Here is a 13,085-nt window from a genome sequence, read left to right as displayed (position 1 = left end):
CTCCACTCTTCTCCTTTATTTTTTTTTTATTTTTTTTTTATTATTATTATTTTTTTCAATTCTCTTTCATTTCATTTCTTTTGGTCTCTTTTGTAAACCTTTGTAGAGGCTTCCATCGGTGTTTTTACCGGTGGTAAGCCCCAAAAAACATTTTAATTGTTTTTAATAAATGGATCCCATCTTTGAAATGGTGGTTATTCTACTAGGGTTAATTTCTTTTTTGGTTTAATTTGTCTGTCAAAGATTGAAGAATTAGGGTTTCATAATCTCCAAAATTATCTAGAAGACCATGTAAGTATTTTCACTCAAACAACTATTCAACAGTGGATCTCAAGTTGAATCAATGCTAACTCACAGATTGTAATACTTCGGATGAAGTTTTTTTTATTATCGGACAATTACTTGTGATGGAATTCTAATTTTTCAAAGAATTGTTTGTAAGTGCCGTTTGGCTATATTTCATTAATGAAATCCTTTTTCTTCTTGTAAAAAAAATAAAATATAAAAGAATGATAAATATTATATTAAATTTATGTTGCATGAAATAATAAGTGAATTATGTTGCATGAAATATTAAAAATTATTTGTAAGTGCCGTTTGGCTATATTTCATTAATGAAATCCTTTTTCTTCTTGTAAAAAAAAAACATTGATAAATATTATATTAAATTTATGTTGTGTGAAATGATAAGTGAGTTATGTAAATAAAACATGTATCATAAAAATTTTAACAACCGGAACCTATTTTTGAATATTTATTACTAAATTAAAATATAGATAAAATAATAAGACGAATAATATAGTTTTGGCTTAAGTTTAAGAAAAACTACCCAATTGCAATTCACCACTATATTAAGTTATGCTCCTTTTTCTTCTTTTTATCCTTTATCACTATCTTCTTAAAATTATTAGAGTATATCCAATGGTTGCCCATTTTGGGTGGGCATGAAGAGAGAGAAAAATAGATAAATCTTAAAAATTGAAAAAGTTGTACTTTTGGTGAAAAATGGTTCATGGTCAGGTCATGACCATGACCATTTGTTGAGTGCGAGCATTTAGTGGTATTTCCCTACTTGTCCAATAAAGAAAGATGTTTTTTATTTTATTTTATTATTATTATGATTATTTTATTATTATTATTAATTAATGGGGGCTCATGTGGGAAATGGAAGGAAAGGAGAATCAATGCCCACAAAATTGGAGGGCAACCAATGTGACTATGTGAGTGTATGGGCTAGGGGTGCTTATCGAGCGAGTCGATCACGAGCTGAGGGGTGCTAAATTCAACTCGAAAATTTTAACACGTGCTCAACTCGTGCTCGCTAAAGTTTCGAGCAAATAAAACCTGCTCGACTCGTGCTCGTTAAAATGAGTCGAGTCGAGTAGCTCATAATCTGCTCATTAAAATTTAGGTCCTTCTATTATTATATGCCTTTATTTATTTTTTGTTCAATTTATATTGTTTTTTATATTATATATAGATATTATTAAAAACTTACTCTCTTCTTTATTTATGATATCAGTGTTCGTTACGAGTTTTAAGGCTTAATAAGTGTCAAATTTGTTTTAAAATAGTAACTTTGTTTGCAAATTCTATATTAATAATATATTATCTAGTTGCTCACGAGCTTATCGAGTCGAGTTAGAGCTTGCTCAACTCGTGCTCGTTAACATCTCGAGTCGAGCTAACTCGAGTCGAGTTTTGACCGAGCGTTGACCGAGTCGAGTACGAGTTGCTCGCGAGCTTCTCAACTCAATTAGCACCCCTAGTATGGGCATAGGAGTTGGGCATAAATGAGGTGGAAGAGAGAGAAAGTAATAAAAAATATGATGACTACCACTAGCCCGGGCATCCATTGGCTATGCTCTTATGGTCTCCACCTTTTTAAGGTAAGGAGAATTTCCTTGCAAGTTGGGGGGGGGGGATAAGGGATTCAACTTGTTTGGAACCCCTCTCACAGGGGTGAAAGACTGAAAGGAGGGTCTCCAACCAATAGGTCAACCTTGATTCTCATCTATCACGCTGATATACAGTAGACAATTGTAAATAGAGGAGAGAGGTAAAAGGAAATTCTCCTTATACTTGTATTTCTAATAGCTAAAATAATTGGATTCAAGTCATTCAACTTGAACAAATAAATGTGGAGGCATTGAGCCAAGTTGTCTCATATTTTTAACTAAAGTGACAAAAGCAAAAATGGAAATACAAGCACATGATTGAGACATAAAGAATTAAATAAAACTATGTGTGGTGTAGAAAGTATAAAATATCTTAATTTAGGCCACAAAATATCAACTGTACAAGAGTATAATTATATTTAAACCTTTTTCTGACAATAAGTAGTTAAATTTGTATAGTACTAGTATAATTAATCGTATATTTTGCGACATGGGATAGTGACACAAAACAGGGGATTTGTTTATCCATATAAAAAGCTCCAGATAATACTTCCAAGCAAAGCATGACAATCAACTGAGTGTCTTTTACGAACTGTACTTTATTGTATGAAAGGGAGGTTTAGTCAAGTGAAAATCAAACAATATGTCATTTTCTTGCAAGATAGACTTCCTCTTACGTTTATATTGTAACAATAATGTATGTTAAGCCTTAAGAGAAAAACCTTTCCAAGACGGGGATGTTTGTATATAACGGTATATTACTTGATATACAGTATATTAATTCGTATTAATATGAAGTATTAGTTTAAAATCACATGAAAATTCAATCAAATTATGTGAAATTTGATACTCCTAATAATAATAATAATAATTTATTATATGTTGTATGGCTATTGTTTTTGAGAAATAATAATAATAATAATAATAATAATAATAATAATAATAAAAGAGTGACATTTTAAAACCCGGTACCAATAGATTACTATGAACCATATTATTTGTAGATTTTAATTATTTATATTGAATCCAAAAACCTCGATCAAATGCCTCAAAATGCCCCTAACAATTTAATTATCCATTTTATAAATTATAATCTTTAAGAATTTGTTCGAAAATCTTTTATACGGAGTATTCAATCTCTTTAATGCGATAACTTATATGATGGTTCGTTAATGCCTTGATGGGCAGACTCATGATTGATGCTTGTCATCAAAGCTTAGCTTTAACATATTGATAGTAAAACAAAAGCCCTTTTTTATATAAAGTAAAAAAATATCGGTATATATATATATATAAATAGAGGACCCAATATTGTTTGTTTGTCGAAGAAGTATTTAAAATTGAGAACATAATTCCTTCATTTTGGCAACACACAGCTCCATGCATTTCTTTGTCCCACACACTTCAATTCACTAGAATTATAAGAGCTAGTGTATATTGCCTTTGGACATTTTGGTTTCCCCATTTATTAAAATAATTATTATTCCATATATATTTACAAATTTTGTTACGTGATAGTGATGTATCGCAGTATCGTTACTCATGTCAAATTTCATCTATTAATTAAAATATACATTATTTATCGCTAAATCTTACTCATAAAAACGTTAAATAAATGATTTATTATAACAAAAAACTGAAAAAAGTGATATGGTAGATGGAAATGATCTACCAATTGACGTTGGAGAGATGACACACACTAATTTGGGATGTTATTTTTGGGTTAAGTGGTAGCAGATATTCTGTCACCTTCATCATTCAATTGTGGATTCAACATGAAGCGTTTTCGTACACTTTGATGGATATGGACCGTATTCTATTAATGGATTTAGTCATCAAGCTAACTTTAAACTAAAATCAACCTTTTTTATATTTGTTGAATTTTGGGAAAACTCTTTAATTTGGAGTGTGGACAAATATTATCATAACTATAAATCTATCAAATATTAAATCATTTTTTTTATATATATCATTTTGACTTTTAATACTATTTATTATTGACTGTATTTGAAAACTAATATTTATAAAAAATAAAATTTATTTTAGTAATTGTTGTTGAGTTGTAAGACGAAAAGATCTTTTGAATCTAATTATTCGATTATATTGACAATTTCAAAAAACTGCTCATATTATGTTCATAGTATGATGGAAGTTTAGCCCGTATGCCCCATCGTCTAGCGGTTCAGGACATCTCTCTTTCAAGGAGACAACGGGGATTCGACTTCCCTTGGGGGTAGGGTACTACAAAAGGAAGTTGATCATAGATTAGCAATAAGCTTCAAATTGAATTGATTCTTCCTGGGTCGATGCCCGAGCGGTTAATGGGGACAGACTGTAAATTCGTTGGCACTATGTCTACGCTGGTTCAAATCCAGCTCGGCCCAATAATCCGCTCATCCATTATACTGTATTTTAACAATGTTGCCATGTTTTTTACTATGTAAAGATATTAATGATGAGTTAAAATGAATTAGCCGCAATTCACTTCACCTTACTTTTGCTGAACTGAATATATTTTTACTGAACTAACATTATTTTTACTGAATTTCTATTATATTTCTTCTTTAAAGTTATTGATTTTTATTGAATTGAAATTAATTTTATTGAACTGGAATTATTTTTACTAAACTGGATTTATTTTACTGAACTGAAATTATATTTACTGAATACTTCATATTATTTTTTTTAAGGTGAATTTAACAGGGTCTTAATACATTAACAAATACAACCAGCCCAAATGGTGCATATATAATATGAAACAGATTACTATGTTGCTTGTTTTTAATTATTTGACCTATAGAAGATATATATTTAAGAATACATTTGTACTCGAGTCTAAGAGCCTGTTCACATTTACTTAATTTTAGTTCAGTTTAGTTAGTTCAGTCTAGCTCCAATCAGTTCAGTTCGGTTCAGTTCAGCTCCTAATTTCCCTCTCTCATAAAATATTCATTTCAGCTCAGTTCAGCTCAGTTCAGTTCAGTTCAGTTCAGTTCAGTTCAGCTCCAATCAGTTCAGTTCAGTTTAGCTCAGCTCAGTTCAGTAAATGTGAACAGACCCTAAGTAATTGATTTTTGATCAAAAAAAGAATTATTTGACATGATCTGCCATAACTATAAATCAACAAAATATTATGGAGTAATTGATTTTAAATAATCCCCTGTAAGAATGCCAACATGACTACTCATAGCATTGATTAATTAATTGTTTGTCACGTAATTAGAACATCCTGAATCACATTAAAGAGATTCATACACAATTTAAATGACCAACATCATTAACCTAGCTACTACTATAATAGAGTTAGTTTTTAAGAGTGTGGTCTAAACTGTTAACTAAATTGTCGTCGTGATTTTACATAGCCTGTAGTATCAAAATCACAATCCAGTTTGAAATCTAGTCAAAACTACGATTTATGGCATAGGAGCAATTTCCCAACAATTATACGAATTAGATTAGATTAAGAGCCTGTTTAATTACATTAACTGAGCTGAAACGAGTTGAGCTGAACTGAGCTGAATTGAATTGATTGGAGCTAAACTGAACTGAACTGAGCTGAAATGAATATTTTATGAGAGAAGGAAATTAGGAGTTGAAATGAACTGAATTGATTGGAGTTGAACTAAACAGAAATTAAGCTCAAGTGAACAGACCCTGAATACTATCATAATACGTTATTACATACACAAAAAAAGGATAGTGTAATTGTTTAGATTAGATCAAATACTATCATAATACATTATTAGTTTATTACATACACAAGTTAAGGATATTTATTTGGTCCCTAATAACTAAATGAACAAAATGATCAATATGCGTTTTACGTACAAGCATAGTGTTATAATCAAAACCTAAATAAATGATTGTTTGAAATTAGTGGCAAGTTAATCATGTAGTGATAGGGATTAGGGAAGCAAATATACTGACAAGCAGAGGATTCAATTTTGAATGGATACGTAGAAATTTTTGGTCCTCAAATTCTATAATCTGATCCATTTTATGGCCGGTTGAGTGTAAAATAAGGAATTTCCACTTTAACAAAAATAGATAAATTAAAGTATGGCCTACTAATAGAGTAATAGTTTGCTTTGCTTTATTAAGTTATTTTCTAACTCGAGAAATTCATCATTTCAATATGGTCATGGACTCATTGCTAACATACTCGATCGAATCAACAACCCTTTCTCCTTTTGTTATCCTTTGATATGATACGTAAATTTGGAAAAAAAAAAAAAAAAAAAAAGATTGATCCACGACTTATATAAGAGATTAATGTCTAAAATATGTTCAATCTATCTAATTTGTCTTGTACTCTATCACATTAAGAAGAATTCTTATACAATTTATCCTGGTCTCTAATGATCACGACCGTACGTCCGTACGTATGGAACCATTACAAAATTTTACGTATGGAGTACAAATAAGGTCGTAGAAACAATCTAAGCCTAGTCTTCTGTAATGATTAATTCAAACTTAAAGCTTCTTTAAAGAATTGATAGAGACCTAGATATGCATAAAGCCATCTACTTTAGAAGTTTAGATCATGGTTGCATTACTTGCACATACATTAGTATATAGTGGCAATTCTGGCAAACCTATGCACAGACACAAATTAGCTAGGTTTTAATTGGTAACCAATTTTTCTATGAAATAATAATACCTTCAATTTGATCCTTAGAAATAATTTTGACACATTCTATTGTTGCAAGTACATACTAATATACTACTTCGTATGATATTGAGTTATAGTAACCTATAATATGAAATAAGAAGGCCTGTCCTTGGTTTCATTTTGAATAAATTGTGAGCCTTTTATATTCCAATAATTGCAAATAAAAAAATACAATACTCCGTAATTAACATACAATTTTTTTTATTATTTAAATTTGTCATTAATCAAATTTAAAACCCCCCAAAACAATTATGCATGCATCATCACAACATCTATTCGTACTTAGTATAGTATATACATATAGATATAGATGCCTATGCTTGGAATAAAATATAGGTCTTTGGATTATTCTCTTTATTGGTAAGAAGACATAAGATATTCTAGGAATTAAATACATTTCTTCCTTGTCTCCTTCATATTATAATGTATAAGAAAATCCAAAAAAAAAAAAAAAAGAACGAACCTCACTATCCTATTGTATATTTTTACTACTGTTAACAAATTAAATAATCCATGTCTTCATAATAGTTGTAAGTATCTTTCTTTATACTTCTGTTGACTTGAGTAGTCAAATTAAGATCATTTAATTTATTGGTCGACCTTAGGGCAAAGTCTTTCTTATTTTGCAAGTCTAACATCCTGGATACACAGTTTAGAAGTATCCTAAGCTTTCACTCAATTAATAAATAAAATCCGTAAAAAAAGCATTCTTGATGCACTGGTGATTAGTAGAGACACTTATTTCCAACATTGTGTGTCTTTTTCCATATGGGCCGGGTGCGAATTGTATCTTATCCTATGTAGTTATAATTTTTTTGTGTCAATCAGAGATTTAGAGGCGGATCTAAGTTTATCAAGGTGATAGAGCACTTTTAATTGTCAAAAATGCATGCTTATTTTATCTTCTGTTTTTCGTAATGGATGATTATAACACATGATGTACAGGTTAAATTGCATGTAATTAGCTCCTTGATTGTTAACTCTTTTTAGGTTGGAATATACGTAAGTACTACTATATAATTTCACAAGAGACATCAGGATATAATAATAGACTAATAACCTAAAAGGCTAGTACGTACGGCATAGTATAGTACGCAATCTTGATCAATCATTCAATCAATCATGGAAATTATGTCAACAAATTAAAGTAAAGTCTAAGAGCTACAAATCGAATAAAATGCCCAGCTTCAACGCATTTGTTAAGAGTTTGACTTTAGTTGTCTTACCTTTTTTCTTCTTCTTTTAGGCCCATTTAAGCCCTGGATCTTCTAACATGTGTTTTTTTTTTAAAGAAAAAAGGGATTAATCCTCAATTATATTGTAATCTATGCTAGTTTAGTAGGTAAATTTAACATACGTACTTTAATTAGGAGATAAAATATGAATAAAGGGTGGCTCACAAGTAACTCAAGCTCAGCTCACTCTGGCTTAAGTAAAAAATCAACTCCTTCGGGAGCCAAGCCAAAGCCGAGCCAAGCTGAGATCGATTGCATAGGCTCAACCAAAAGCGCTTGTGAACTAGAAATAGCTTGAAGTATAATTTTTGGTATAATGAATTTTGGAAACAATTATGCTTGTATGATGATACTCCATAGTCCGTATTAGTGTACTACTCTACCACCTATTTTCTGTTAGGATATAGAAGCATCAAGTATTCAACTATGTTTGATGTTTGAAATAATAGGAGCAAATTTCATAAAAGGTGGGCTTACTAACAAAAATGAAAAGATAAATTAATGCACCTTTATTAGCCCACTAGCCCAAACCCAACACTATTGATGATCCATTCCATTTTTTTCCGTCATTGTTTTAAATTTTAGCCCAATTGCCAATGAGAAAATATGAATAAATGATAGGCTTGTTAAAATAGTACTCCGTAGTGTTTTTTATTTTTATTTTTATTTATTTATTTATTTTTTTTCCTTTAAAGGCACAATTTATAGTTGATATTAAATTATATAGTAAATGCAGCTCTATCTTTAAAAAAAAAAAAAAAAAAAGTATTTTTACTTATCATATTTTTAGAGGTAATGTACTATGTGAAAATAAATATACGTGAAGAATATAATCTAGAGCTATCCGAATAGGTCAAAGAAGCAGATATGTAATCAATTCTGGAGTATCAATAGGGGTTCAAAGCATCACCTGATGGGCAAATCATCATTTAAATTTCTCTTGAAACTACATATAAATTCATTACTCTTACTAATAGGTGATATTAAATTATATAATGATCAAACATATTATTATTAGAAAATTGTTCAAGTTTATGCACAACTCCAAAAAAAATATCTTTACTTATCATATCTTTAGAGGTAATGTACTACGTGGAAATAAATATCTGTGAAAATAATCTAGAGCTATCCGAATAGGTCAAAGAAGCAGGTTGAGCCGAATAGGCCCAACCTGTAATCAATTCCGGAACATCAATAGAGATACAAATCATCACCTAATAGCCAGATCATCATTTAAATTTCTCTTGAAATAACAGATAAATTCATTAGTTGTACTAGTTATACATCATTTATTGATTATTGTCTTCCTATACTAACATGCAGTCAAAGTTATCACCATCTATATAAACAAGAAATTAGATTAAATTGGAATAATATAAAAAATGAACATAGCAAATATTGGTATATTTATTGGTACATAGCAAATATACAAATTGCTCAAAAACAAATCATTCTTGATGTTATTCTTTCAATTATAGGTGGCTTGGACCCCCATAATGGTCCTTTACAAGACCATCAAATCCAATAAAATTTACAATAAAATAAGATATGGATTGAACAACCAATAATACATCTACATTTTGAGGTAGAACTAATCTCTAATTATAGTCCAAAAAACAAGTATTGTGTTAGATCAAAATAGATGCTTCATTAATGGGTGACAATTATATTGGGTTTGGTGGTTTATTACTAGACATAATGACCTATGATTGAGAAATTTTAAGGGACAAAGTTGGAGAGAGAAAATAATGCATATGGCCTTAACATTAAAGGATTATCGAAGGTTAATTTGTAGGGACATTTAATGGCCTAAATTATAGAGGTCTTGTTTATGTCTCTTGGGCCCTTAGACATGGTTCAAACAACAATTTTCTCTTGAAAGTGATTTTTAAATAGGTAGTTTCATTGTCTAAGTATGATGGTTTTTATTAGTAATTTTTATTTAGGGTTACCTTATTTTTGTACTCCACAATTTTTTTCTACTTTTTCTTTTTCTATTGTATTATTGCATATATTGCTCATCGATATTTTTGCTAATTGCATGGGCCGGTGACCTCTTTTGTTCATCCTTTAGTGGGGTGGACCGGTGCTAGATGCAGATGTCGTTGATACTTTGCCGGATTTTTTTTATCTATTTCTGGTGGAAAATTTATACTCCCATAGTATTTTTCTAAGTTTTTGTTAGGATATATTTATGTTAAGTTGGATATATTTTGTGAATATATTTGTATATATCTTGTTAGGAGTTTTTTGGTAAGTTAGGTTAATGTTGTAAGCCTATATATTCGTGTTTAATGGTAAAGGCTCATCAAGCCGTTTTCTCCTAATTTGTTTATTAAAGTTTAACATGGTATCAAGAGCCCTCTAAATTAGAGATTTTTTTTTTTTTTTTTTTTCCGTTCCTTTTCCAAACACAAAACCTAGCTTTGTTCTTCTTTTCCAAATTGTTTCCGTGTGTTCCTGGTTTGTGCTTCCGCTTTGTGTGCTCTTTGTTGCTCTTTTTGAGTTGTGATGCCTGGTGGTGAAGATGTTCCGCCTCCTAAGGGCCCTCGATACGAACCATTTTCAGCCTACTATCTCCATCCGAGTGAAGGTACAGGGGCTGTGATAAGCCCTATTATGTTGAAAGGAGACAACTATGAGGAGTGGTCTCGTTCTTTACGCAATAACCTCCGTGCGAAGAACAAACTCGGTTTTATTGATGGTACTATTACGGTGCCGGATGCTAAGTCTCTTGATTTTGATCAATGGGGCATTGTTAATTCAATGCTCGTTGCTTGGATTGTTAATACATTGGATGTTTCTGTGCGATCAACTGTTCGATTTCCAGACCATGTCAAGTCTTTGTGGGATGATCTACGGGATAGATATTCCCTTGGCAATGGCCCTCGTATTCTAGAGTTAAAGGCTCAAATTGTAGATTGCACGCAACGTGGTAGGCCGGTGGCGGTGTATTTTGGTGAGTTACGAAAATTACAAGATGAATTGGCTAGTTATGTCAAAATTCCCAAGTGTACGTGTACAGCTGCTCCTGAATTTGCTAAAATTGTTGAGAGTGAATTACTCCATCAATTTTGTATTGGTTTGGAGCCAAAGAAATTTGGCAGTGTGGTGTCTACTCTCCTCATGATGGACCCTATTCCTTCTCTCAATGTGGCGTATGCAAAGGTTGTGTCGGATGAACGCAAGCAAACCGTCTCGGATGCTCATGATAATCGTCCAGATGGTGCTGTTGGGTTTGCTGCGTCTGGTACGGCTCAAGGTCGGACTACTTGGTCGAGTAGTGGTGAATCTCGTGTATGTGATCATTGTGGCAAAAAGGGTCATGTGAAGGACAAGTGTTTCGATCTACATGGCTGGCCCGAATCTTTTAACTTTGGTGGGCGTGGTGGTCAGCGTGGTGGTCGTGGGTCGAGTAGAGGTGGCCGTGGTGGTCGTGCGCAAGGTTCTAGTGGTCGTGGGTTTGCTGGCTGTATGAGTAGTAGCTCAAAGCAAAATAATGGTGATGATATAAATGATGCTGACCGTACAAGTGCTCCAACTTTGAGTAATGAACAGTGGGCTCAATTTATGAGTGCTATTAAGGGTGCTAAAACCCCACCTTCAACTGAAAATAATTCTCACGGTATGTATAATTCAAATGAGTGGATAATTGATACCGGAGCATCAAATCACATGTCGGGTGACTTAAATTTGTTTTATAATTTGCGTGATATTTTATCTCCCGTTGGTTTGCCTAATGGGAAAAGTACTACGGCCACTAAAGAAGGGAAAATAAAATTGAGTGATGGTTTAATATTAGACGATGTTTTATTTGTTCCCGAATTAAATTGTAATTTATTGTCAGTGTCTCAATTATTAGAAAAGCAAAAATATATTGTTCTTTTCACTAACAAGCTATGTACTATTCAGGACCGCACTTTGGAGAACCTGATTGGAGCGGGGGTGCAGTATAATGGGGTCTATCTCTTCCGGCCAGTCCGTGCTCGTAGTTTTCAAGTCAATTCTATGGTGGTTCCAGATGCAAGTATGTTATGGCATAGGCGTTTAGGTCATCCTTCGATGAAAGTAGTTTCTTCTTTACTTGGAGTAGCTAGTAGTAGTATGAATAAAAAGTGTGGTGTGTTTGATTGTCATATTTGTTTTATGGGTAAACAACCCCGAAACTCTTTTCCTTTGAGTATGAATAAAGCATCTGGTTTGTTTGATTTGATACATTGTGATATTTGGGGTCCAAATAGAGTATCGTCTAGTTGTCATGCTAGATATTTTCTTACTATTGTGGATGATTATTCTCGTGCAACATGGGTATATTTGATGATTGGGAAACATGAAGTGGGAAATTTGGTTCGTAATTTTTATTCTTTGATTAAAACTCAATTTAATAAAAAGATTAAAATTTTGAGAAGTGATAATGGGCAAGAGTTCTTGAGTTTAAGGTCCTTTTTCGATAAAAAAGGAATATTGCATCAAACATCGTGTGTTGATACCGCACAACAAAATGGTCGTGTAGAGAGAAAACATAAGCACATCTTAAATGTTGCCCGGGCTTTACGTTTTCAAGCTAAATTACCTAAGTATTTTTGGGGGGAATGTGTTTTAGCTGCGGTTCATCTTATCAATTTGACTCCAACTCCTATTTTACAAGGAAAATCCCCTCATGAATGCTTGTTTGGTAAACCTCCTTCTTATGATGTAGTGCGTGTATTTGGTTGTTTGAGTTATGTTGTGAATAATTCGCGTGCTAAGGATAAATTTGACTCAAAGTCTCGACGGTGTATTTTTGTTGGTTATCCATATGGGAAAAAAGGATGGAGGTTTTATGATTTAGAGACTAATGAGTTTTTAATAAGCCGAGATGTGCAATTTGTTGAAGATACTTTCCCTTTTATTGATATTTTTGATGAGTCGGAGAAAGTACAATGGGAAAATTATTTTAATCAAGTTAGATTATGGGATGATGAAGACTTTGATAATGATTTGCATGTGCCTACACCTGTTCGTGAGATTGTTAGTGCTTCTGATGTGGCCTCTTTGCAAGATATGCATGCTACTGTGGAGGTTAATAATTTGCATGGTAATAGTGATTCTTTGCATGGTGATGTTAACAATTTGCATGTGCCTGATAATGATTCAATTGGTGATGGTGTTGCTACTGCCTCTCTTGAGTTAAGGGGGAGTACGAGTTCTCATAGTGACGTGGCAAGGGGTAATACTCCTAGTAATGTTGAGGTTTTAGGTCGTGGTCATCGTACAAAAATCCCATCCTCGAAGCTCCGT

General features: G+C 32.2%; 1 protein-coding gene across 1 annotated transcript; it reads left to right on the top strand.

Moving 5' to 3' along the window:
- Positions 1–9,892: 9,892 nt before the first annotated feature.
- LOC145582242 (uncharacterized) lies at positions 9,893–12,013 on the top strand. The gene is made up of 2 exons (XM_081639249.1): positions 9,893–11,430; positions 11,718–12,013. Exons 1-2 carry the CDS (start codon positions 10,317–10,319, stop codon positions 11,759–11,761), a joined length of 1,158 nt encoding a protein of 385 aa, XP_081495375.1. The 5' UTR covers positions 9,893–10,316; the 3' UTR covers positions 11,762–12,013.
- The last annotated feature ends 1,072 nt before the right edge of the window (positions 12,014–13,085 follow it).

Source organism: Chenopodium album, chromosome 2 (genome assembly GCF_948465745.1).
Source record: "Chenopodium album chromosome 2, dcCheAlbu1.1, whole genome shotgun sequence".
Classification (NCBI taxonomy): Eukaryota; Viridiplantae; Streptophyta; class Magnoliopsida; order Caryophyllales; family Amaranthaceae; genus Chenopodium; species Chenopodium album.
Note: the sequence above shows the minus strand (reverse complement) of the source record. Positions and strands in the feature narration are given on the sequence as shown.

Bases quoted from the DNA above. Each gene is read 5' to 3' on its own strand.
- LOC145582242 (XM_081639249.1), top strand. From the start codon at position 10,317: ATGCCTGGTGGTGAAGATGTTCCGCCTCCTAAGGGCCCTCGATACGAA. The intron at 11,431-11,717 runs GTATGTATAATT...TGTACTATTCAG, and splicing joins AACTGAAAATAATTCTCACG to GACCGCACTTTGGAGAACCT.